Source organism: Prinia subflava, chromosome 32 (genome assembly GCF_021018805.1).
Source record: "Prinia subflava isolate CZ2003 ecotype Zambia chromosome 32, Cam_Psub_1.2, whole genome shotgun sequence".
Taxonomy (NCBI): domain Eukaryota; kingdom Metazoa; phylum Chordata; class Aves; order Passeriformes; family Cisticolidae; genus Prinia; species Prinia subflava.
This window is the reverse complement of record NC_086278.1, coordinates 1,072,886-1,095,636: the sequence shown is the minus strand read 5'-3', so window position 1 is coordinate 1,095,636 and position 22,751 is coordinate 1,072,886. Positions and strand designations below refer to the sequence as shown.

General features: G+C 62.0%; 3 protein-coding genes across 7 annotated transcripts in view; all 3 read right to left on the bottom strand.

Annotated features, from left to right (window-relative positions):
• TET3 (tet methylcytosine dioxygenase 3) overlaps positions 1 to 11,366 on the bottom strand; it is a 33,482-nt gene extending 22,116 nt beyond the window's left edge. For 3 of the 5 annotated variants that reach the window (XR_010083308.1, XR_010083307.1, XM_063420807.1), the window contains exon 1: positions 11,124 to 11,366. Coding sequence is in view for 2 of the 5 variants with exons in the window: in XM_063420807.1 (XP_063276877.1) it covers positions 11,124 to 11,159 (36 nt within the window). In the remaining 3 variants the exon portion in view is untranslated. Of the gene's footprint in view, positions 1 to 2,282; positions 2,346 to 7,257; positions 7,403 to 11,123 lie in introns of those variants that run through there. The other 2 variants (XM_063420808.1, XM_063420811.1) reach the window with 2 other exon arrangements.
• A 1,167-nt stretch (positions 11,367 to 12,533) lies between these two features.
• Positions 12,534 to 15,812, bottom strand: DGUOK (deoxyguanosine kinase). The gene is made up of 7 exons (XM_063420708.1): positions 15,684 to 15,812; positions 14,689 to 14,801; positions 14,432 to 14,613; positions 13,909 to 14,056; positions 13,516 to 13,631; positions 13,312 to 13,411; positions 12,534 to 12,972 (listed from the first exon to the last, which is right to left on the bottom strand). The coding sequence occupies exons 1-7, from the start codon at positions 15,760 to 15,762 to the stop codon at positions 12,883 to 12,885; spliced, it is 828 nt and encodes a 275-aa protein (XP_063276778.1). The 5' UTR covers positions 15,763 to 15,812; the 3' UTR covers positions 12,534 to 12,882.
• Positions 15,813 to 16,545: 733 nt separating this feature from the next.
• Positions 16,546 to 19,948, bottom strand: ACTG2 (actin gamma 2, smooth muscle). The gene is made up of 9 exons (XM_063420766.1): positions 19,810 to 19,948; positions 18,872 to 19,043; positions 18,658 to 18,786; positions 18,466 to 18,576; positions 17,898 to 17,982; positions 17,665 to 17,826; positions 17,379 to 17,570; positions 16,898 to 17,079; positions 16,546 to 16,803 (listed from the first exon to the last, which is right to left on the bottom strand). Exons 2-9 carry the CDS (start codon positions 18,995 to 18,997, stop codon positions 16,660 to 16,662), a joined length of 1,131 nt encoding a protein of 376 aa, XP_063276836.1. The 5' UTR covers positions 18,998 to 19,043; positions 19,810 to 19,948; the 3' UTR covers positions 16,546 to 16,659.
• Positions 19,949 to 22,751: the final 2,803 nt, after the last annotated feature.

Genomic DNA, 22,751 nt, shown 5'->3' with positions numbered 1-22,751 from the left:
GCCGAGTCAGAGCTGTGAGAGCCCCCAGTCCCCCCCGGCTGCCCCTGGCTGGGGTACCCACAGCGCCGGCTCGCGGTCCCGCTGCCTCCCGCTGCCGCGGGCGGCCACGGCTGCCTCTCCTGCCTTGTTTTCCAAGCTGTTTCCATGGCCCCGGCTGACCCCAGTGCTGGGGCTGAGCCGCTCACTCCTGTCCTCATTTAGCCCGGAGAAAAGCCGGAATAACAGCGATGCTGAGGGAGCTGAGCTGATTTACGCTGAGGGAAGCCCGGCTCTGCTTCACTCCAGTCCCATGAGCACTTACAGGGACCCCCATGGCCACGACCTCTCTCTGGACAGTGCTGAACAACCATTCCATCCCCTTTTCCTCCTCCTTTGGGGTACGATGAGCCGGTCAAGTGTAATACAGTCCCACTCCCAGCTCCTGCACCGGCATCCCACAAGTACTGGGGGTTTCCAAGGGAGATGGAGGATTTTTTTCAAGGTGGAAAAAAAATTTGTTCCCACCTCCAACCGCCTCGTTTCCTCCAGAAGTGTTTTCCCTTTTGGAAGGGATGCTTGAGTGGGGATGTTTGGGGTTCAGGATGGTTGGGGAATGGATGCTCAGGGTGGGAATACTCAGGAGTGGGAATGCTTAGGGTTGGGGTGTTCAAGGTGAGGATTCTTGGGATCAGGAATGCTCAGCAAGGGGGGGTTTGAAGCAGGAATGCTTGGTGAAGGCTTGGGGTTGGAATGTTCGGAGGGGAGATGCTTGGAGTGAAGATGCTTGGAGCCGGGACACTCGGGGCAGGGACACTTTGGAGCAGGGACACTCGGGGCAGGGACACTTGGGGCAAGGGCACTCGGGGCAGAAACATTTGAGGCAGGGACACCAGGGACACTCGGGGCAGGGACACTGGAGCAGGGACACTCAGGGCAGGGACACTCAGGGCAAGGACACTCGGGGATGCTCTGCCCTGTGGACAGGCAGCTGCCCCAGCAGCTGCTCCCAGGGATGCTCCCACTGGAGCAGTTTTGGGATGCTGGATGCTGCGGCCAAGCCACGGCGTGTGCTCCCACCACGCTGCGCCGCCCAGCGCGGCGCGGAGCCGAGCCGGGAGCCGCCAGTTGGCGCAGGCAGGGGAAAGGCTTGGCACAGCACGGGGCCTCGTCAGGCTGCCGGCTCCGGGCGGACAAGGGAGGGAGCCGAGCTCTTGAAAGGGAAAATGAGGAAAAAAAAAACCCAACCCAACAAAAAACCCCATGGGACTATTTTTGTTTCTTGAAGCGTTTTTTTCCTTAAACACAGCTGGCTCCCCTTGTGCCAGCTCCCAGATTGGCACCAGGGCCGGCTTGGCAAGGCTGAATCACTGGGCCTGCTCCCTCCCTGGGGAAGGGAAAGGAGGGATGGAGAAGAAGGGGAAGAGGAAGGGATGAAAGGGAAGAGGAAGGGAAGAAGGGGAAGAGGAAGGAGGGGAAGAAGGTAATAGGAAGGGGAAGAAGGGAAAGAGGAAGGGGAGGAGGCAGAAGAAGGGAAAGAGGAAGAAGAAGAGGGAAGTGGAAGGAGAATAATGGGAAGGAGATTAAGGCAAAGAGGAAGGAGATGAGGGGAAGGAGAAGAAGGGAAAGAAGGAGAAAGGCAAGGTGAAGGAGAACAGAAAGAAGGGGATAGGGAAAAAGAGGATAGGGAAGAAGGGAATGATAAGAAATGAGGAGAAAGGTGAAAAGGGGAAGGAAGGGGAAGAAGGAATGGGAGGAAGGGGATGGGCAAGGAGGGGAAGCAGGGACAGGAAAGGAAAGGAAAGGAAGGGAAACAAGGGGAAGAACAGGAAAGGGACAAGGGGGAAAGCGACAGGGGCAGGGAAGGAAGAGGACCCATATGGGAAGGAAGTGGAAGCACATGGCTGTGTGGGAGAGGCCTGGGGCCTCTCCCCACCTCTCACCCAGCCCAGCTGCATTTCCCATCCCACTCCAGCCCAATTTCACAGCCCTGCTGCCAGCATTCCCCACAGGAGCAGGCTCCATCGCCTCTCAGCCACTCCAGCCTCCACAGTGGCATTTCCACCCTGCTGATTGCTTTGCACTGCAAACTGGGGAGGAAAGCCAGATTTTGAGGAGCAAGGAGGAAAGGTTTTCCACAGCCATGCACTGACCAAACTGCATCCCAGTTTTCAAGGCTTTTTTCCCCGCTTTGTACACAGGAGGAGTCCCTGCACCCTCCTGGTCCCCAGCTGCAAGTCAGGGATGTGCCAGCCAGCACCCATGGGTGCTCATCTCCCCTCCAGGTCATCCCCATCCCGTCATACCTGGGGGATGCTGGGTGTCCCCCATCCCTGGGATGTGGGGCTCCTCATGCTGCCGCACAGCCCGACCTTCAGCAGAGGAGGAGGAGGAGGAGGAGAAGAACCCTGTGTGCCACCGCCCTCCCACCCGGCAAGCACGGGCAAGTCAGCAGCGCGACGGCCGGCGGGCAGGAGCCGGGAGATGAGTGGGAGCCGGGCCCTGCCCCAGCTGGGAGCAGGGAAAACACCATCCCTGCCAAACCTGGAGCTCAATTCACCGCCACGACCCATTTTCCACGGGGAAAAGCATCTCGTGGCAAGCAGGAGATATGACCCCTTTGGATAAAATCCCTTTCCCAGCTGGAGCAAGGTGCATGGGGAGGAAAATGTGTTGACAGCATGGATACTGGCTCGGCATCAGCAAACTGCAGCACGCTGTACAAAGAAGTCTCTTTTTCCACCCAAAAATTTCAAGCTCTCCCGCTATCCCACTGCCTCCCCGGGGGCCTGGGCCGCTGAGTCAGCACCAGCAGTGCTGAGTCACCAGGGCCACCCCAGCCGATGAGCTCAGCGATGAGCTCAGCGCGGGGGTTTGGCATCTCCACACTCACCGGCATCGCCGGGCCCCCAGGAGGCTTTTGCCAGCACCTCTGCCAACATTTTGGGGTCTCACCAGCTTTGTCTCACCCATCCCCAAAACCACACCTAAATCCAACACTACAGAAACACAACCAACAAAGGGTGAGCAAGCCGGGGAAGCCAGTGACGTTTCAACTCTTCCCACCCTCCAACCAGCGCCGTGGTCTTCTCCAAAAACGCCCCACCACAGACCACCCACGAGCCGGGATGGCAGCCACGGTCGCCACCCGCGTCCTCCCCATCCCGCTCGCCAAAAGTGGAAACGGGAATGGTGAAAGAACAGAAAAACGAGGTCTGGTTTTGCCTTTTCCTTCCCCCCTCGCTGGGGTCAGCAGCACCACGAGGGAAAGCGCCGACGCCGCCTCCGGCTTCCCCGGCCCCGGTGACGGGGTTGATGACTCACGGGGAAGGAGGGGGGGAAGCGGCGCGTGCACGGGGCTGTCATGTTTGTAAACCTAAAAAAAGCCATGTGCGGGCAGGCAGCGTGCTCCGGCCGGCAGCGTGATCCAGAGGGGAGGCAGGGAGGGCGATCCAGAGGGCAGGTGGCGTGCTCCCAGTGTGCTCCCAGTGTGAGCCAGAGGACAGGCACCATGCTCGCAGTGTAAGCCAGAGACAGGCAGGATGCTCCCAGTGTACTCCCAGTACACTCCAGCTGGCAGACAGGCTGGTCCCAGTGTTCCCCAGTGGGCCAGCAGTTGACTCCCAGTGTGCTCCAACACCAACCATCCCAACCAGGGAGGCTCACGGAGACGGCTGGCACAGCTGGGAGAAGCCGGCATTGCCACCAAGGCTGGTGCAGCCATGGGGTTAATTAAGTGCCAGGGATTTAATTGCAACGGCGTTAATTGGTGCAGATTTAGGTGCCTGAGCTTTAACCGCAGTGGCTTCAGTGCAACGGCCTTAAGTGCAGAGGTTCTAATTGCAACACCGCCAGGTTCCTCAGAGGCTCAGGGTCTTTGGAGCCCCTCACTCTGCCGCTCCTCCTCCTGCTCCCCATTCCCTGCTCCATCCCAGCACGGCACGCTGCGCTTCCCGAGGTGCTTCTCCCTCCTTTCCAGCCAGACTGAGCAGCACAGTGAGCAGAGCTGTGCCACCAGTCCTGCGGTGACAAACCCTCCGGCCACCCCACGGCATACGCAGCCTCCGCACTGACAACTGCAGCATTTACAACTTGCTCCAATCCATTTTTGTTTTTTAACAGCATTTTCAGGGCTCGGGGCGGTTTGGAATATTTTTTTCCCCTCATTTGGCTGCGATGGGAACTGCAGGCTCAGGAGCTCGTAGTCCCCAGCTCCCCCCTTCGACAGCAAAATCTCATTTAATCAAAAGATGCGGCGACTGGATGTGCAGAAGCACTTCACTCTCGCTCTCTTTTTTCCTCCTAAGAACTGCCATTCTAGCTGTAGCAAACAAACATGCTGCATTGTCCCCGCGACACAGCTCCCTCCGACAGCCCTGCCTGCAAATCCAGGCCACTCTGCTGCCCAGGAAAAGGGGATTTTGGCCCTGGGACAGAGGAGAAAATTGGGGCTGAGCTGAGTTTGCGGGGCTGGCAGTGGTGTGGCGGGCAGATGTGAAGCGAGGACGGAGCCGATCGCAGCTGTTTCACCTCCAGCCTCTTCCCGTTTCATTTCATCTCCCCTTGGATGCCGGCCCGGGGAGCAAGGGGATAAATAAAAAAAGCTCTTTCATCCTCAGAAATGGTCTGGCACCCTTTTACACAGAGCTCAAAGCACCGAGATTAAAGCGCTGGCAGAGGAGGGAGCAGGGGGGTGTCCCCAGGAGGGATCTGGGGGCATCTCCCTCATCCCAGCCCGCATCCCCATCACAGTGGGGACAGCAAGGGGACAGAGAGGGGACAGCGAGGGGACAGTGGGTTCTGGCACTGGCCCCTTCGTGACATCCCCTTGAGAGGACCCCCTGAGCACACGTGGAGTGAGGGACACAGGTGGGGCAGGGAACGGGGCCCCCAGTGGCACAGGGACAAGGACTGTGCCACGTGCTGGGACCGTGGAGCCCAATGTCACAGAACAGGGGAGCCCAGCACAGGCAGGACGAGCACTGGGACCCCAGGGGAACGGGAATGGGGACAAGGGACCCTGCACAGGCAGGGAAGGGATTGGGGACCCCACTGGCATGGGAATGGCGACAAGGGACCCTGCACAGGCAGGGAAGGGACTGGGGACCCCAGGGGAACGGGAATGGGGACAAGGGACCCTGCACAGGCAGGGAAGGGACTGGGGACCGCAGGGGAACGGGAATGGGGACAAGGGAGCCCAGCACAGGCAGGGAAGGGATTAGGAATGCCAGTGCTGCAGAAACAGGGAGCAGGGAGCCAAGCGTGCACAGGTAAGGGACAAGGGACACCGCTGCCATAGGGATGGGGACACTGGCACACACAGGCAGGGGACCAAGGATCCTGATACAGCAGGGACTGGGAAACTCCCACAGGGAACCCCAATGCTATGGGGACACAAAGACAGGGCACCCCGGCACACACAGGCAGGGCACTGAGCATGCCAATGTCAGACACACGGGCACCAGGGATCCCAGAACACACAGGCAAAGGACCACAGACCCCAGTAATGTGGGAATGGAGACTGGGAACACTGGGACATGCAGGAAGGAGTCTGAATATCCCAACAGCATGGAAACAGGGACCAGGCACCCCAGCACATGCAGACAAGGCACCAGGGGACCCCACGAGAACAAGATCTGGGGACTGCAGCACATGCAGGAAGGGGATTGGGGACCTTGATGCTATGGGGACGAGGACAGGTGACTTCAGCACATGCAGAACCATGACCAACGACCCTGGCACCATGGGGACAGGGACTGAGGACTTCAGCACATGCAGGACCAGGACCAAGGACCCTGGCACCATGGGGACGAGGATGGGTGACTTCAGCACATGCAGAACCACGACCAATGACCCTGGCGCCACGGGGACAGGGACTGAGGACTTCAGCACATGCAGTCAGGGGACTGGGGACCCCAGTGCCATGGGGACAACTCACTCCCAGTATGCCAGCACCAGGGACATCCCAGACACGGCCTTTTGGGACACAGACCCGAAGCACAACCATGTGTCCCAGAGCTATCGTGCCACCACTTTGCCATCCCCATTCCCAGTTGGGCCAGCAAAGCCCCTCAAAGGAAAGGCCGAAATGCACACACATTTTGCCTTCCCCAGATCTGGAGCCACCTTCCCCCTTAATTACCTGTGAGAAAGAGTCCATGTCGGGCAATCCTTAAAACAAACCTCATCACAGCTAACGAGGTGCCAAAGGGCAAGAGTGGGGCTTGTTTATGAGGCCACCGTAACAACCTGCGAGGACTCTGCTCCTCTGCTGCCCAGCCCTTCCCAGCATGATGCAACCTCGGGGCCGCTCACTGCATCCCCACCGCCCCGGCACCTGCCACCGGCTCTAGCTATGATTTCTGATTTTCTCTTTTTTTGCACAGCATCCGCCGCTCCGGAGGCAGCTCCGGCGTTGGCGGGCGCGCATCCCCGGCTGCGAGATCCGAAGCATCCCCATCCCTGCGCAAACACGTGGTGCCAAAAGCCGCTCACCGCCGGCTCCAAACTTCGGGGCGGCCGCACGTTTTTGGCAACGCTCTCCCCCTGACCTCGGCGATGTCCCTTGGAGCCACCAGCATCCGCAGCCGCTCGGATGCCAAAACTGCCAAACCGCGCGGCTCTTGGCACCGGGATGACCAAAATCGCCGCCTGGGCGGGCGAGTGAGACGCCCCTGAGGAGGACCAGCTGCTTTTTGTGGCCACCTCCGCGGTGCGGTGACGAAGAGCGGGGGGCGCCCGCCCGGGCCCGGGCCCCGTCACGGCCATGGATGACAGCTGCCACCGCCGGGTGACGTCACGGTGACGTCACGGCGGGGAGCCTCATCGCCCTTGTTCGCATCACCCCGCCGCACCTCTGAGCTCAGCACATTTTGGGGCCGGCCGGCATCAGTTAATAGAAATAATGACTAATAAAGACGAGAAGCACACGGGGGAATAACGATGGGGGGGAGGGGGATGCACCTTACGACTTACCGCCCTCCCACCCCTATCCACTACCCCCCCCTTCCCTCCCCACCCCCCAAGAAGCGATGCTGGAGGGAAAGGAAAGGGATAAAAGAAGGAAAAACAGCCACAAAACGGGCGCGGGGGCGCGGGCCGTGTGTCCCTCCCCAGGCCCCGCCGCTTTGTCCTCGCGGCCCCGCGGGGCCGCCAACACCGCGGGGGGGGGGGGGCTTTAACCTCCCCCGCACCGCCCCGCAAGGCCGGGGCGGGATTGGATTTTTGGGGGGTTTGGGGGTTTTCAGAGGGAGTGCTTCTGGGGGGAAGGGGTGCGCTTACCTCGCCGCTGCCCCCGCGCTGCCCCCGCAGCCCCCGCCGCCCCGCACGGCGCCGGCCCTCAGGAGGAAGCCATCTTGTCTCCCTCTCCTCCGCGCTCCCTCACCGCCGCCCCGCTGCAGCCGAGGGGGGGAATGAGCGCCGCATCCCTGCTCCCCCCCCTCCTCCTCCTCCTCCTCTTCTTCCCTCCTTCCTCCTCCTCCTCCTTCCTCCTCCTCCTCCTCCTTCTTCCTCCTCCTCCTCCTCCTTTCCCCCCCCACGCGCAGCCCCCCCCCTTCCCCACGCAGTGGCACCGCCCGCCCGCTCCCTGCGCTGCGCAGGAGCGGGGACATGAGGGGGACACGGGGGGGGACGCGGGCAAGGGGGCGCCGCGACCCGCGCCCGCCCGAACCGCCGTGAGGGGACCCCCAGAGCGCGGGCACTGCGGGCACTGCGGGCACTGCCCCCGGGAAACTGAGGCATGGGCCCGCGGGGGCACCGGGAGCGGCCACAGGATCCCCGGGGACATGGGGGGGACACGGGGGGACACGGGGGGGACACTGGTGGGATCCGGGGAGAAACACAGGAGACACGAGAAGGGGCACAGGAGGACACGGGGGGGGGACATGGGGGACACAGGGGAGGGGACACTGGGGGAGAGAAGAGGGGCATGCAGCAGGGACACAGCGAGGGACACGAGGTGGGTGCAGGTGGGGCACGGAGGGCACACAAGGGGGACACAGACACCCCGAAACGGGGACACAGGACCCCAAACTCAGGTCATTGTGCCATTGTCCCCCCGGGAAACTGAGGCACCAGCCCACACGGGGAGTGGGAGCAGCCAAAAACTGCGACAGCAGCCAGGGGAGCCCCCAACACGCTCCTTACACCCCCTCCTCCAATATTTTCCTGCCATTAAACCCCCGGCAACTTTGTTAATTTTTGTCCATTCATTTGGCTACATTAATGTAGTTGGTTTAATTTGGGAACACTGATCATTTGAGGACCTCATCAATTTGGGGACATCACTAATCTGGGTTCCTTAACTAATTTGGGGACATCAGACTTTTGAAACATTTAAATCCTCCTCCAAAAACATGCATGTCATCCGACTGCCCCTTCTTCCCCAGAATCCAGGCCCTGCTCAATGGAGGGAATGAGGGCGTTTTCCCGTGGGAATTGGATGGCGAAAGGGTTAAGGTGGGGCTGGATCCCTGAAAAAGTCCTGGTGGAATTCAGCTCCAACTTTTCCAAGCCCTGTCGGAGCTGGCAGGTCTCCCTGTGATGCACAGAAGTATTTTGGGGGAGGAGGAGGGAGAGAGAATGAAAAAGGGGAGCAAGGACAATGAATTCCCCCCAAAGCTTCTCCATCCAGGCTTGGACGTGATGCTCCTGGAAGAGTTTTCCAAGCTAATTCTCAGCTAAATCACCAACAAAACAGCTACAAACTCAAAATTCCCAAAGGTTCCCCAGGAAAACTGCTTTCCAACAGCATCTGAGGAGCCCACAAAATGCCCACTGGGTTGGACAAACCCGAGTCCAGGTGGAAGTGCAAGCACAGACCTGACATCCCCATCCTTGCAACATTCCCCGCAGCAATATTTCCTTTCTCTCCCCGAAAAGGCCACGCGTGAGCCAAGAGCCCGCCGGGACACGACCTTTGGTCTGAGAGATGCGACTCCCACGGGAACAAATGGGATCAACTGGTGCCAGCAGCCAGAGAAATCTGGTTTTCCCCCAGATTTCCAGCCTGGCACGGCGCGTCTTTGCCCAGCCCGTCTCGGCTCTGCCGGGCGAGAGCGCGGTGGGGATTTAATTCCAACAGCGCCTCTTCCCTCCCGTCCTCCTCCTCTGCTCCAGCATCCAGCGGGTTTGCTCCCGAGCCCTTTGAGCTGCTCACACCACAGCCAAGAGTGGAAATATTTCCATTTTCCAGGCAGGGACGTGGTGAGAATCCCCCCGGATTTCCCGGGGACGGCCCCAGCAGGCGGGTGACATCCTGCGGGTGACATCCTGCAGGTGACACTGGCGTGTGCCGAGTGAGAACGAGCCAAACCCCAGCCTGTCCTTCATCCCAGCCATCAGCCCGGGGCTTTTTTTGGAGATGCTGGGCACGTTTTGGGGGAAAAAAAAAAAATCCCACCTCAGCCCTCCAGGGAAAGCCTCAGAGATGGACAAATTTAGTAACTTTTATTAGTAATGCTTTAAATGAGATTATCCCTAATCGCCAGTGCTCGGCCCCGAGCCTGGCTGCCAAATTCAGTCAGGGGTTCTAATTTCGAGGATGAACACGAGTTTTTGAACACTGGGAATGCCCCAAGGACACGCCAGGGACATCCTGAGCTGCGCCATGTCCCACCCCTGCCACCCAACAAAGCAGTTTTGGGGGGCTGCTGTGCCCGTTCCTGCTGGGAATGAGGTTTTTTGTGGGATTTGTTTAGGGTTTGCTCCCCAAAGATGAGGTCGGAGCATCCTTCCCTCAGCCGAGGGGACACCGCCGGCTCCCGGTGCGGAGCGGGGCTGAGCTCCGCGCTAATGAGCGGCTTCCCAAGACCATGATTAGTTATGCAAATGAATGGGAAAGACACCCAGAGCAGCCTGCGAAGGCAGGAGAGGGTCTGACAGAGCCGGGCCATGGGAGCAGAGCTAAACCTTGACCTCTGATGTCTTCATCCTCCTCTTCCTCCTCTCCCAGCCCCTCACGGAGGGGGACACAGCGGGAAACCAGTCCCCAAGGTGACAGCAGGAGCTCCAGGCAGAGCTGCGAGGGTAGAGCCGGCTCTCCGGGCCTGGCCGAGCCGGAGGAACTGGTGGAACTGGTGCTGGGAAGGGGCTGCGGCTGCCAAACCACGCCGGGAGAGGCGGCGGGACGTGGGAACCGCGGCACCGGCCCGGCCCCCGGGGGTGCCACCGCTGCCTGCCCCCAGCAGCATCCCGGTAAATCATCTTTCCCCCCGTATCCTGCCTGGAAAAGCACCGGGGACAAACCCTCGCCGCCGGTTTTCAGTTTTCACCGGCGTTTTGCCAAGGGCAAAGTCCTTCCCCTGCCTCCCCGAGCCACCTGTGCCAACGTCCCCAGCACCCATCCCACCCTCCCAGAGCCATTCCAAGGGAAAAACCCGCTGGATACAACCCAGAGGGGCAGCGCAGCCCATCACCCCCCGGTGCCACAGAAATCAGCAAAGCAGGGCCATTTCTTTTTCCTGGGGGTAGCAGCAAAAATCGACGTCAAGCAGATGTTTCTGCCTCCCACGTTGGAGAACCCCCAGCCGGAGCAGCCTCCCCTTTTTCCCTGGTTCTTGCGTGGGCACAGAATGCGAGATCCCGGTTACAACCACCCCGGCCGGTCAAACCAGAAGTACAGAGGGAAGGCGTTGGGATTTTTGGGTGAAGCAAATGCCGCAACTTGTTAGCTCCGAGATGCTCCCCCCGGGCACGGCTCTGCCTTCCCCTTCCTTGCCACCACCTCTTTTTTGGGGAAACCCCCCGGACGGCACCCGGGTGGGTTTCATGAAGCGTTTTGCTCTTTCACGCTAAGAAATTCCAAGGAATTTGGTTTAAAGGCGGGTTTTGTTCCACCCGTCCCCAGGCGCTGTTTTGGGGATGCCCCAGGGACGAGCTGAATTTTTTTTTTTTTTTTTTTGGGTGGGGAAGTGTGGGTTAAGGCATCAAAGTGGCCTTTAAGGCAGCAGAAAGTCCCATTTCTCACGGAAATACCCTTAAAAAACCAAACCCATCCACCAGCCAAGGAGGGGCTTTCCCTTCCCACCCCGACGAGCCCCTCCAAGTCACGGTGATGTTACAAAGGGGCCACAAATCACCCCGAAAAGGTGAAGGTGTGGGGACGAGAGGGGGGACGGATGGGTTTGGGGGAGCTGGGGGTCGCTCACCTCCCTGCGGGGCCCCTCGTGCCTCTCCATCTCCATCCCGGGGGCAGCGTTAGATTTCGGGGCTCCCCCCCGCCGAGGGGGCAGCAGGCTGGGGCTGGCGGAGCGCTCTGCCCGGCCACAGGGACATCGCGGGGCCACCGCGTCCCCCGCCCCGGGAGCACGGCGGAGTTCTGCGGGGACAGAGCCGAGCCGAGCCTCGAGTCACCCCGATTTTTAATTTCCACACCGATTCCACCCCGGGGGAGCGGCCCCGCTGACTCCCCACCCCTCCCGCCCCCCCTCCCCAAAGCGGGGTGCTACCTCCCCGCTTTTAATCCCACCCCTCATTCCTTCCAACCCCAATTTTCCTTTTCTCTATTTCCCCCCCACCTCAAACCCGCGCGGCTTCGCACAACTTCACAACTTCAGCCGCGCACCGGCAACTTTCCACCTCCCCCGCTCCCCACTCCCCAAATTTAGACAGAAAAGCGCGTTTACCGGGGAAAATAAAGGGCTCCGGCCCCCCCTTGGGAACGGGGGGCTGCGGGGGCTCTGCCCGGGGCTGAGCGCGCTGCCGGCGGCGGGGGGCGGCGGGGACCCGCCAGGGGCCACCGGGCGGCTCTGGATGTCGCCGGTACCCCGAGGGGACCCGCGGAGCTGCCGCACGCTGCCGCCGCCGCCGCCGCTGCTGCTCTGCTGCTTCCTTTGTTCTGCAGCGCCCGCTCGGGGGGACCCGCGGGCGGCCGGGGGGCTCCGGCCCAGCGCCCGCGGCCGCCCCCCGGTTCCCCCCGCGCTCGGGGGGCACCCGGAGCCCCGCGGGTAACGGGGAGGGGGCGCGGGGGTGCGCCCCGGGGTTCGGGGAAAGCGGGGGCGGGAGTTGTGTCGGGGGGGGTTGTTGGGTGCGGGGATTGTTGTTGTAGGGTCGCCGGGTGCGGGGGTGCGGGGGGTTGTTTTAATAGGATTGTCGGGGGGGTGGTTGCACCACCCCGTTGGGTTTGCAGGGTCACAGCTGTGACTCCTGTGGTGTTGTTTTTGTGGGGTCGTTAGCAGGGTCTGTGCAGGTCTCGCTCTGTGTTATTGTAGGGTCTCCGCAGAAAACCCCAGGGGGCTCCTGTGCCCCCCGCCCACCTCCTGTTCCACTGCCCCCCAAGCCCAGCGCAGATTCCCCCACTCCGTGCCCCACATCCCAACCCAATCCCACCCCCGTGGGGCAGCTGCCCCACCTGTGTTTATGTAGGGTCTCACACACCCCCCCAGCCCCTTTAAGGTGCCAAATCCCCTTGGTTTTCCCCCAAATCCAGCCCAGCCTGAGCCACGCCTGGCAGAGCCCCAGGGCACTGTCACCCCCCTATCACAACACCCCAAAACAGGGGGAATGATGTCCCCCCGTGTCCCCCCCGGACCCTCCACACGCCAGGTTCAAGACACTGAGCAGCTCCACACTAATTTAATCTTAATTTAAGGGGGAAAAAAATAGATACAAAATAACAACATATGGGGGTTCCATGTCAGTTAAACGCGGGGATTTTCCATCGGAATTATTCAGCCAGTGCATGAAATCCACCTAAGGGAGCATCCCCAGCTGGGGACCCCTAAAGATGGGGAGGGGGTCACAGCAAGGACCCGGTCCCCTGAGCACGGGGAGCCCCAAAACTGCCCCAAAAAAGCCCAAAACTCCTTACAGGGTTCTGAGGATCCACCTCAAACCCACCCCTGGCCCACAACAAACGGGCTGAGGGGGCAGCTGGGGACCAGGACGTGTCCCTTGTCCTTGGGATCTTCAGGAGGACGCTGCCCCTTCCCTGGCCCCAAGGGGGTCAGGATGTGACGGCGAAGTGTCGGAGCTCAGGGATGTCACAAAGGCCTCCACCTGCAAGGACAGCCTCACTGGAGGGGTGGCACTGGGATGACACCAGGATGGAACTGGGATGGTGTGGGAATGCACTGAGGTGACATCAGGATGGCCCTGGGATGGCCCTGGTGTGGCCCTGGGATGGTCCTGGCACTGGGACAGGGTAGGAATGGACTGGGGTGGCACCAGAACTGTGCAAAGGTGGCACCAGGGTGGCCCCGGGACAGCTGAGGTTTGAACCACCTCGGACCCACGGTGTGGAAGTTCTTTTACCCAAGGAACACTGAACAGAGGTGGAGTCTCAGAGCCAGCGGGGCTCTGATGGCACCGGGAAGCCACCAGGCTGTGCCACCCCACCTGTGCCATGAGGACGCTCTGCACGGCCACGTCGTGCTCGAAGTCCTTGTCCACGTCCAGCACCAGGACGGGCGCGCTCCGTGCGTCGGCAAAGTGGATCCTGCAGGGGGGAGAGAGGGAGGGATTGAACCCCCACAAAACCCCCCCAAAAACCACCCCCAAACCAGGGGGTCACCCCAAAGCTGGGCACGGGTTGGGGCTCACTCCGTGGTCCTGTCCACCAGCCAGTGCTCGTGCTGGGCGTGCAGCTGCTGCAGGTACCCCAGCTGGATCCCGCCCTCCTCGCTCCTCGCCCTGCGCCGCAGCCGCTCCAGGCACGTCTGGGGACAACGGGAGACACGGGAGGGTAACAGGAGGCAGGAAAACAGGGGGTCAGTGGCAGGGAAGGAACATGGGAAGCACAAACCCAGGAGATGCTGCAGCCCCTTCTCCCCAGAACCCACCCTGGAATCCATGGCAAGGCTCCCACCCGCATTCCCATGGGGAGAGAGGCAGGCCTGGCTCCCCCAGGGTGGCGATTCACGGTGAGACCCCAACATTCTGGCAATCCTGCCGGGATGCAGGCGGACCTGGAGGCCTCCTGCACCCAGCACCCACCTGGGGCCTGGCCTGCAGGTAGAGGAAGCCGTGGAGGGTGGCACGGGGCCCCAGGTGCCGCAGTAGGAAGTCGTGCCAGTCCTGGTAAATGGCCCATTCCAGGGGCTGCAGGTGCCCGGCCTCGAAGAGGTTCTTGGCAAAGACGTACCTGAGAAGGGACGGACAGAGGGGACCGGGCAGCTCCGTCACCCCCATGCCCAGGTGGCTTCATAGCCATTTTTTGGCCTTTTCTGCACTGATGAGGAACTGCAGGTGGTTAAATTAAGGCAAAAAAATCTCTAATCTGGGGCATGTGGATGGCCTGGCATCACCCAAAAGGCTTCACACTGCCAATGGACACAGGTGAGGATGGGGCAGCCCCAAAATTACCCCAAAATCCCATTCCTGTAATTAAGCATCATTCTGGGCATCACTGGGGACAGAAGCTCTGCTCACCCTCAAGACCCAACATCACAACCCAGCTGCTGTGGATGCTCCCAATCCCATCCAATGCCTTCATCCCTCTCTTGGGGGTGCTGGGTACCTGTCACTGAACACAGAGCGCTCAAAGACCCTCACGGGGTGGGGGGTCTCGGGGGGGCCCTCGTCCGGTGGCTCCAGCATGGCCTTCAGCCGGCTGATGCAGGAGAAGGTCTGGAAGGTGTAGGACCAGCGGGCGGGCTCCTGGTACATCATCTGCAGCAGGTTGGCAGAGCCCACGCTGGCCTGCGGAGGGACGGTGGGGGATGAGGGGGTCCCGTGGAGGTGACAGAGCCGGGGCAGGGCTGGGATCACCGTTACCTGGGCAGTGCCACCGGCCGGCACCCGGCGCCACTGTGCCACGGGCTCTGTCACCAGGTGCCATTGCGGGAAGGTGGCACCCAGCAGCCTCAGGAAGGTCGATTTCCCCACGGCTGCGCGAGCAGAGGGAGAGCAGGGTGAGCCTGGGTGTGCCCCCACCCCGGCTCCTGGGGATGTGGGGTGAGCCCGGGTGTCCCCCCTGTTCCATCTCCTGGGGATGTGGGGTGAGCCTGGGTGTCCCCCCTGTTCCAGCTCCTGGGGATGTGGGGTGAGCCTGGGTGTGCCCCAGCTCTGGACTCTGGGAATGGGGGGTGTCCCCCCACCAAATCCCAGAAACGCGGGGTGAGCCTGGGTGTCCACCCCACCCCAACCCCAGTGACACGGGGTAAGCCTGAGTGTCCCCCTGCTGCAAATCCCGGGATCCCAGGGGGAGCCTGAGTGTCCATCCCCGATTCCAGGAATGTGGGGTGAGCCTGCGTGTCCCCCCATTCCGGCTCCTGGGAACCTGGCATGAGCCTGAGCATCTCCCTGCTCTGGGTCCCAGGGGTGAGTCTGGGTGTCCCCCCACGCCAAATCTCGGGAATATTGGGGTGAGCCTGGGGTTTCCCCACTGTGGCTTCTGGAAACACGGGGTCAGTGCGAGGGTCTCCGTTCCTGGCTCCTGGGAAGGTGGGGTCAGTCTGGATGTCCTCCTGTCCTCCTGTTCTGGCTCCCAGGAACTGGCGGTGAGCTTGAGCCCCCCCACCCCGGCTCCTGGGAATGTGGGGTGAGCCTGGGTGCCCCTCACCCACGGGCAGCCTTTGTGTCCCCCCTCCCACCTCCCAGCAGCTCGGGATTTCGGGGAGCCCCCTCCAGCAGTGATAATTAAGATAATTACAGACATCAACTCGCAACCCGGGATGCTCCGGCCTGCGCCGCCCCCCTTCCACCGCAGCCCAAATCCTCCCGCTCCCCCGCCCCCGGGCCCCGGCGCTGTCCCCGTGTCCCCCCGGTACCGATGTTCCCCTCCAGGGCCAGGCGCAGGGCGGCCCCGCACCGCCCCATCCCGCCACCGCTTCCGCCTTCCCGCGTCATATGCTAATGACATGCTAATCAGCAGCGCGCGCCACCGCCCCGTGACGTCAACGCGCGGGAAGTGGGCGGGGGGGAGGCGGGGGGGGCGGAAACAGCGGGGGGGGCGGAACGGGGGGGTGTGGGGGCGATATGGTAATTTATGCAAATGAGACGCTGTCCACAGCACGTCCGGGCAGTGCAGGGGGCAGGGGAGAGAGGGCGGGGGACAGAAAGGGGGGTCGGGGGCACGAACACGGGCTCGAGGGCATCAGAGTGGGGCTGGGGTCACCAAAACCACTCTGGGGTCACCAGCACGGGGTTGGGGTCTCCAGCGTGGAACCAAGGACATCAACAGGGGGTTGGGGTCACCAAAACAACATTGGGGTCTCCAAAACCACACTGGGGTCACCAGCATGGGGCCAAGGACATCAACAGGGGGTTGGAGTCACCAAAAAACCACTGGGGTCTCCAACAGGGGGTTGGAGTCAAGGACATGGACATGTGGTTGAGGTCCCTGATGTGGGATTGAGGTCACCAGCTCAGGGTCAGGGGCACTGAAATGGGGTTGGAGGCTTCCCCTGAGGGTGGCATCAATGCGGGGTTGGGGACACCAGCAAAGGGTCAGGGGCACCAACACGGCATTGGGGTCACCAACACGGGTGTTGGGGGCATCAAGGCAGAGTCAAGGCCATCAGCAGGACCTGGGCACCAAGGTGAGGTCAGGACTGCCCCACCCTTCCCCCCATCCCCCTGAGCGGCCCCAGCCCCTCCCAGCCCCAGATCTCCCAGGAAAGGTGCAGAGCCTGGAGAAAAGGCTTTTTATTGCGCAGCGGGCGGTGGGGAGGAGCAGCGGGGTCCGAGGAGGAGCGGGACCCCCCAGCCTGGGCACAGGGGACCCCCGCGGGGCGGGGAAGGGGCTTAGAAGCATTTTCGGTGGACGATGGAGGGTCCGGCCTCGTCGTACTCGGGTTTGCTGATCCACATCTGCTGGAAGGTGGAGAGGGACGCCAGGATGGAGCCGCCGATCCACACCGAGTACTTCCGCTCCGGCGGGGCGATGATCTGCGGAGACAGCAGCCTGTAGGATCGTCCCCAAACCCACACAGGGAGAGGATTTGGGGTGCTGGTGGCCACGCTCTGGTCACCCAGCACCTACTTTGATCTTCATGGTGCTGGGAGCCAGCGCGGTGATCTCCTTCTGCATGCGGTCGGCGATGCCGGGGTACATGGTGGTGCCCCCGGACAGGACGTTGTTGGCGTACAGGTCCTTGCGGATGTCGATGTCGCACTTCATGATGGAGTTGTAGGTTGTCTCGTGGATCCCAGCGGACTCCATGCCTGGGGTGGGGCGGGGTTGTCACCTCCCTGTCCCCTGGCCGTGCCTCCTCAGGGCTCCCCAAAAGAGCCACAGGGACACCCACGGGTCTGTCCCATCATTCACGGTGCAAAGGGCGTTTGGGAGCCCCAAACATCTCCATGGGGCACCCACGGGAGCTCGCAAAGGGCCCATTCCAAAGGGTCATTTTGTGTTTGCCCGTTGGTGGGGATGGGGCAACCACTCCTGGAGAGAATCGGGAGTGGGCTCACTGATGAAGGAGGGCTGGCTCAGGGTCTGGGGGCATTGGGGGTGGGCTCACCGATGAAGGAGGGCTGGAACAGCGTCTCGGGGCAACGGAAGCGCTCGTTGCCGATGGTGATGACCTGCCCGTCGGGGAGCTCGTAGCTCTTCTCCAGCGAGGAGGAGGAGGCAGCCGTGGCCATCTCGTTCTCGAAGTCCAGGGCCACGTAGCACAGCTTCTCCTTGATGTCGCGCACGATTTCCCGCTCGGCTGCGGGACACGACGGCGGGAGAGGCTCAAGCCGGCGGCGCCGCGGTGGCACCGCAGGGTCCCCGTGTCCCAGCCCGCCTCCCCGGCCCCGTACCGGTGGTGACAAAGCTGTAGCCCCTCTCGGTGAGGATCTTCATGAGGTAGTCGGTGAGGTCGCGGCCGGCCAGGTCGAGACGCATGATGGCGTGGGGCAGCGCGTAGCCCTCGTAGATGGGCACGTTGTGGGTGACGCCGTCCCCGGAGTCCAGGACGATGCCTGGGACAGGGGGAAGGTGAGGAGGTGCTCCAGGCTGGCTTGGTCCCTGTCACCCACGGTCCCCTACTCACCGGTGGTGCGGCCGGAGGCGTAGAGGGAGAGCACGGCTTGGATGGCGACGTACATGGCGGGGACGTTGAAGGTTTCAAACATGATCTGGGAGGGGAGAGGAAAGGGCAGGGGGTCAGGGGTGGGCACGGGGGTCTCCGGCACACCCCACCCAACCCCTGGGGGCTGTGCCTTCCTGGGATCAGGGCACTATGTGGGAAAACACACAGGGCATGGAGAAACGGGGATGATGGCGTTGGACAGACACGAGGGGCAGAGCTCGGCAGAGGACAGGGACTGCTGACTGCTCTGGGAAACACGTGGATCGTGGGGAAATGTGGGTCAGGGGATGGCACAGAAACGTGAGCCACCACATCCCGCAGAGCCACGCGGGGCTGTGTGCAGAGCGGGGAACACGTGGTGGGGCAAATCCTGCAGGAGCTGCTAAGAGACCTCCGGGGCCATCAGGCACGGGAACTTCCCACCAGGATCTCTGTCCTTACCCTGCACCCCAGCCCTCACTCAGCCACCCAACCAAACCCCCAAATCCCCCAGCCCTTCCTGCAGTTTGGGGGTCCCGCAGTGCCGTACCTGGGTCATCTTCTCCCGGTTGGCCTTGGGGTTGAGGGGTGCTTCGGTGAGCAGGGTCGGGTGCTCCTCGGGAGCCACACGCAGCTCGTTGTAGAAGGAGTGGTGCCAAATCTAAAGCGGGCAAAGAATTGGGGTCTCACCCCAAACCGAAGGCAGGGTTGACACCCACTCCCCACCCCGGGAGGGTCTCACCTTCTCCATGTCATCCCAGTTGGTGATGATGCCGTGCTCGATGGGGTACTTGAGCGTGAGGATGCCCCTCTTGCTCTGCGCCTCATCGCCCACGTAGCTGTCCTTCTGCCCCATGCCCACCATGACGCCCTAACGCCGGCGAGAGAGGCCTCATTAGCCACGTTCTGGTGATTGGAGCAGGGCAGGGGCTGCCCCCGGCCCCTCTGGTACCCACCTGGTGCCGGGGCCGCCCCACGATGGAGGGGAAGACGGCGCGAGGGGCATCGTCGCCGGCAAAGCCGGCCTTGCACAGGCCGGAGCCGTTGTCGCACACCAGGGCAGTGGTTTCCTCCTCGCACATGGTGGAGCTGGTGGCGTTTGGTGCTCAGGGGGACCTGGGGGAAAAGCTGGCGAGGGGGGAAAGCGGTGTCAAAGGGCGGGTGGGGGCAGGGTTTGTCCCGCGCCACCGCATCCAGCTTTGGGGTCAGCAGCGTTGGAGTCCTCGGGGAGGGGCAGCCCCGCAAAATCCTCCGTGGGCCGTGCCCAGGGATGGGCTGACCCCGGTGTGGTGATGCTGGGTTCCTGTGGGTGCTGCTCCACGCTGGTGCTGCTCCTCCATCCTTCTCCAGCCGCTGCCCAAAATCGGTGCCAAAGCCTCCTGCCCGCGCTCCCCGGGGAGCTCTGGTGCTGCCATGCCCAGCTGGTGCCCCCCAAAAGCGGGCAGGGGGGTGCCAGGTGATGCCCTCTTATCCACTTCTGTCTCAGCAGCCTTTTGCTGCTCTGACCTTGCATCCACTCCCAAAAACGGGGAAAAAAGAATTGCCCTTCCCAGGGGGTGCCCCCTGTGCCAGAGGATGAGCTCCAAAATCCAGAGGGAAACAGGCAAAACATTGCAGGAGCCCAAAGAGCAAAAATAAAAATATAAAAAACCCCAAATCACAGGGATTTCTGCAGGAGCACAGCCTGCTTTGGCCTCAGCCCAGCTCTCATCACCTCCAGCGAGGCCCCCAACTGTGGGGTCCTGCCGAGGTTGGCATCCCCTCCGTGCCACACAGACTGAGCTGCGGCCACCCCATAAATGCTGGGGCACCCTGAAAACCCCCTGGCGATGTTTTTCCTGCTCACTCTCCTCCAAGGAAGAAGGGAAGCAGGGCTGGGCAGGGCAGTACTCACCACAGAGGCGAGAGCTCCTTTCCTCTGGGACCGAGCCCCGACGCGCCGTGGGTATAAATACCAGCGAGCCCGAGGAACCTCAGAGGCGGATCCTCTCTAAACAAAGACCCTAAATAGGCTCAGTGATGGTGTGTTGGCCATATGGCCATATAAGGTGTTTTATTTCATTAAATTGACCTTGGGCTGGTGGTAGGACCCAGCACGGTTAATTATTGTAGGAAAATGTATGGTAGGGATGCTTGGGAGGCAACGGCCCCGTCGTGAGTCCGTTCCTTTTATGCTCCGCTCCGATAAACAAGTGAGACACAAGTCCTTATAAGCGACGGGCTGGGAAAAAGGAGGTGGAAGTGACTCCAGTTCCTGGGGAGCGCGGGTGGAAACCCCACCTGGGTGGAGGTGGGTGCTGGGGCTCCGTCCTGGGGACACCCCGGGGCCAGGGAGGGAACCTGGCGGGGCTGGGATGCCGGCGCCGCGCAGGGTTGGTGCCTCGCCTCCTCCCGGCCGCGGCTCCCCCCGCATCCCTGGCTCCCGGCACTTCTGGGATGCCTCTCCCAGTGGTTTTTTCTCTCTCCGCCCCCATTTTTGGGCTTTTGCTATCCCAAAGCCCCTTGTGCCCCCAAATCCTCGGCCTGAGCCAGGCCAGGGGTTGTGGGTCCGAATCCCGACCCCGCACTGAGGGTGAGCCTAGTTCTGATCCCTCTTGGGAGGATTTTGGAGGTGGGATGAGCTCAGAGCCCCCCGAGGGACACGGTGGGTGCTGTCCCCGAGCCCCCCTGCCCGGACACGGCCCGGGGGGGGCCGGGGCCACTCCCAGCCCTGCGGCCGAGCCCTGGCAGTGGGAGCGGAGCCGCAGAGGCCCCTGGCCCTGGCAGAGGCCAACCAGCAGCTCCCAAACTCCCCGCTGCCTTTTTAAGGACAACGGGCCCTCACCAGGGAGTCTCCTGGAGCACCTGGAGGAGGCAGCAGAGATGCCCCGGAGTCACCCCCCGGAGCTGGGCGGGCTTGAGGGAAACTGAGGCACGGGGGGCCCAGGCTGATCCCCAGCTGTGCCCAGGGCAGGGACATCCCGGCATGGGAGCAGTGACAAGCAGCTGCAGGGTGCCACCACAACCAAGGGACCCAAAGGTCCTGGTGTCCCCCATGATTCCAGAGGGAGGGAATGGGCTCTGGGCTGTCACCCTCCAGAGCAGGACAGGGACACGGTGTGTCCCCAACACTGCCAGCCTGTTCACACCTCCAGGGATGGCTCTGTCCCATCTGGGATGTCACCTCCCAGAGCAGGACAGGGACATGGTGTCCCCCAGTATTGCCAGTCCATTCACAGCTCCAGTGTCCCCCAGGGATGGCTCTGTCCCATCTGGGCTGTCACCTCCCAGAGCAGGACAGGGACACGGGGTACCCCAGGGGTGGCCCTGCCAGGTTGTTCCCTTTGGCTCACAGGGGCTGGGTTTGTCCCCTGGCCCTGCACTTGGTGTCCCTCCCTCCTTGGGGTCCTGCTGCCACCCCCCAGCCCAGCCTGGCTGGGTCCCCGCCAGCCATGAGGTCACCGAGGGGAAAGGCTGCCATATATGACATGTTGTAAAAAAACCCTTTAAAATGAATTATCCCCCAAACCCAGCGGAGTGGGGGTGGGAACGGGGGCTTGGTGGAGGCAGCAGCTGCAGAGCCCCGTGTGGAAGGAGCACGGCTGTGCCGGGAGTCGCATAGAATCGGTGGCAGGATCCCATCCCAGCCCGGGCAGGGGGACATTCCCGACCCCCGAGACATCCCTGAACCCTGGGCTGCTCCCAGCAACCCCAGACCCGCCTCAGCAGCTCCAGGACTCATCAGTCCTGCTGGGGACGGGTCAGCTCCGGGCTGCCCCCATCGCTGGGGGATCCCCAGCATCCCGGTCCGCGGCGGGGCTGCAGCGGGGCCGGCGGCGGAGCAGCCCCGAGCGGGAGCCCACGCGCAGCCTAAAAAGGAAAGGTTTGGCCCCCGCAGCCAATCCAGCTCCCGGCGGGCCCGGGATGCTCGCAGGAACGCCAGGCATCCCCCGGCACAGGCAGCGGCGTGGGACGAGCAGGGGGCGATCCCTGCTTGGCCGCTGCGTTTCAAAACTCCCGGCGCCGGCCCAGCCCTCGGCACCTCCCTCGGGGGGAATGTTCGCATCTCGGGATGCTGCTGAGGACGGGCAAACCCAGAACAGCGGCACTGAGATCCATTCCCTTCGCTGAGGGGCAGATAAACATTGCTCGCTGCCTGCGGGAACCCCCCAAACACACGAGCCACGTTGTTACAGCAAATAAATCATTCCTGCCGAATGCAGTTTATGTTTGGGTTCAGCTCCTCCCAAATCCAACCCGGTTTTGAGTGGTTTTAAGGTGTGACAGTCACATCTGGCACAGCTGGAGAGCCGGGCTGGGTTCGTGGGACCAGCAGCAGTGCCACGATGTTGACAGTCACTGACACACAAAGTGAGGACTTGGGGACCTGGGGTGAAAAAATGTGATAAAAAAGCTGAGAGCTCAAGGAGCAGTGCTGGGAGGGAGGTGCTCTCAGCTCCAAGGAACCCCCTGCTCCAAGGAACGTGGAAAATTCCATGGAAAGGTTTATCAGTCACTGGGACAACATAAAAGTGGTGATGTGCCACCAGCTCCTCTCCTGGAGCCAGCTCACACCTGGGACCTGCAGGGATGTGGAGCTGGGATAAATCCCTCGGGACATTCCCCACAGATCTGAAGGAATTGCTGCTTTGCAAGATGTGATTTTCTCTGTGTCCCCACGCTGCTCCGGGGGAGCCCTCGGGGTGAGGAGCTGTGGATGAACAATCCTACACGGATACTGCACCCCTCTCCCGAGCATGGTTTGAATTAATTAGGGCTGAAAACAACTTCCCAGAGATGCCCCAAAGGCCCCTCACTCCCCTCCCACCCCCGGGGGCCAGCCTGTTGCCAAAAGTG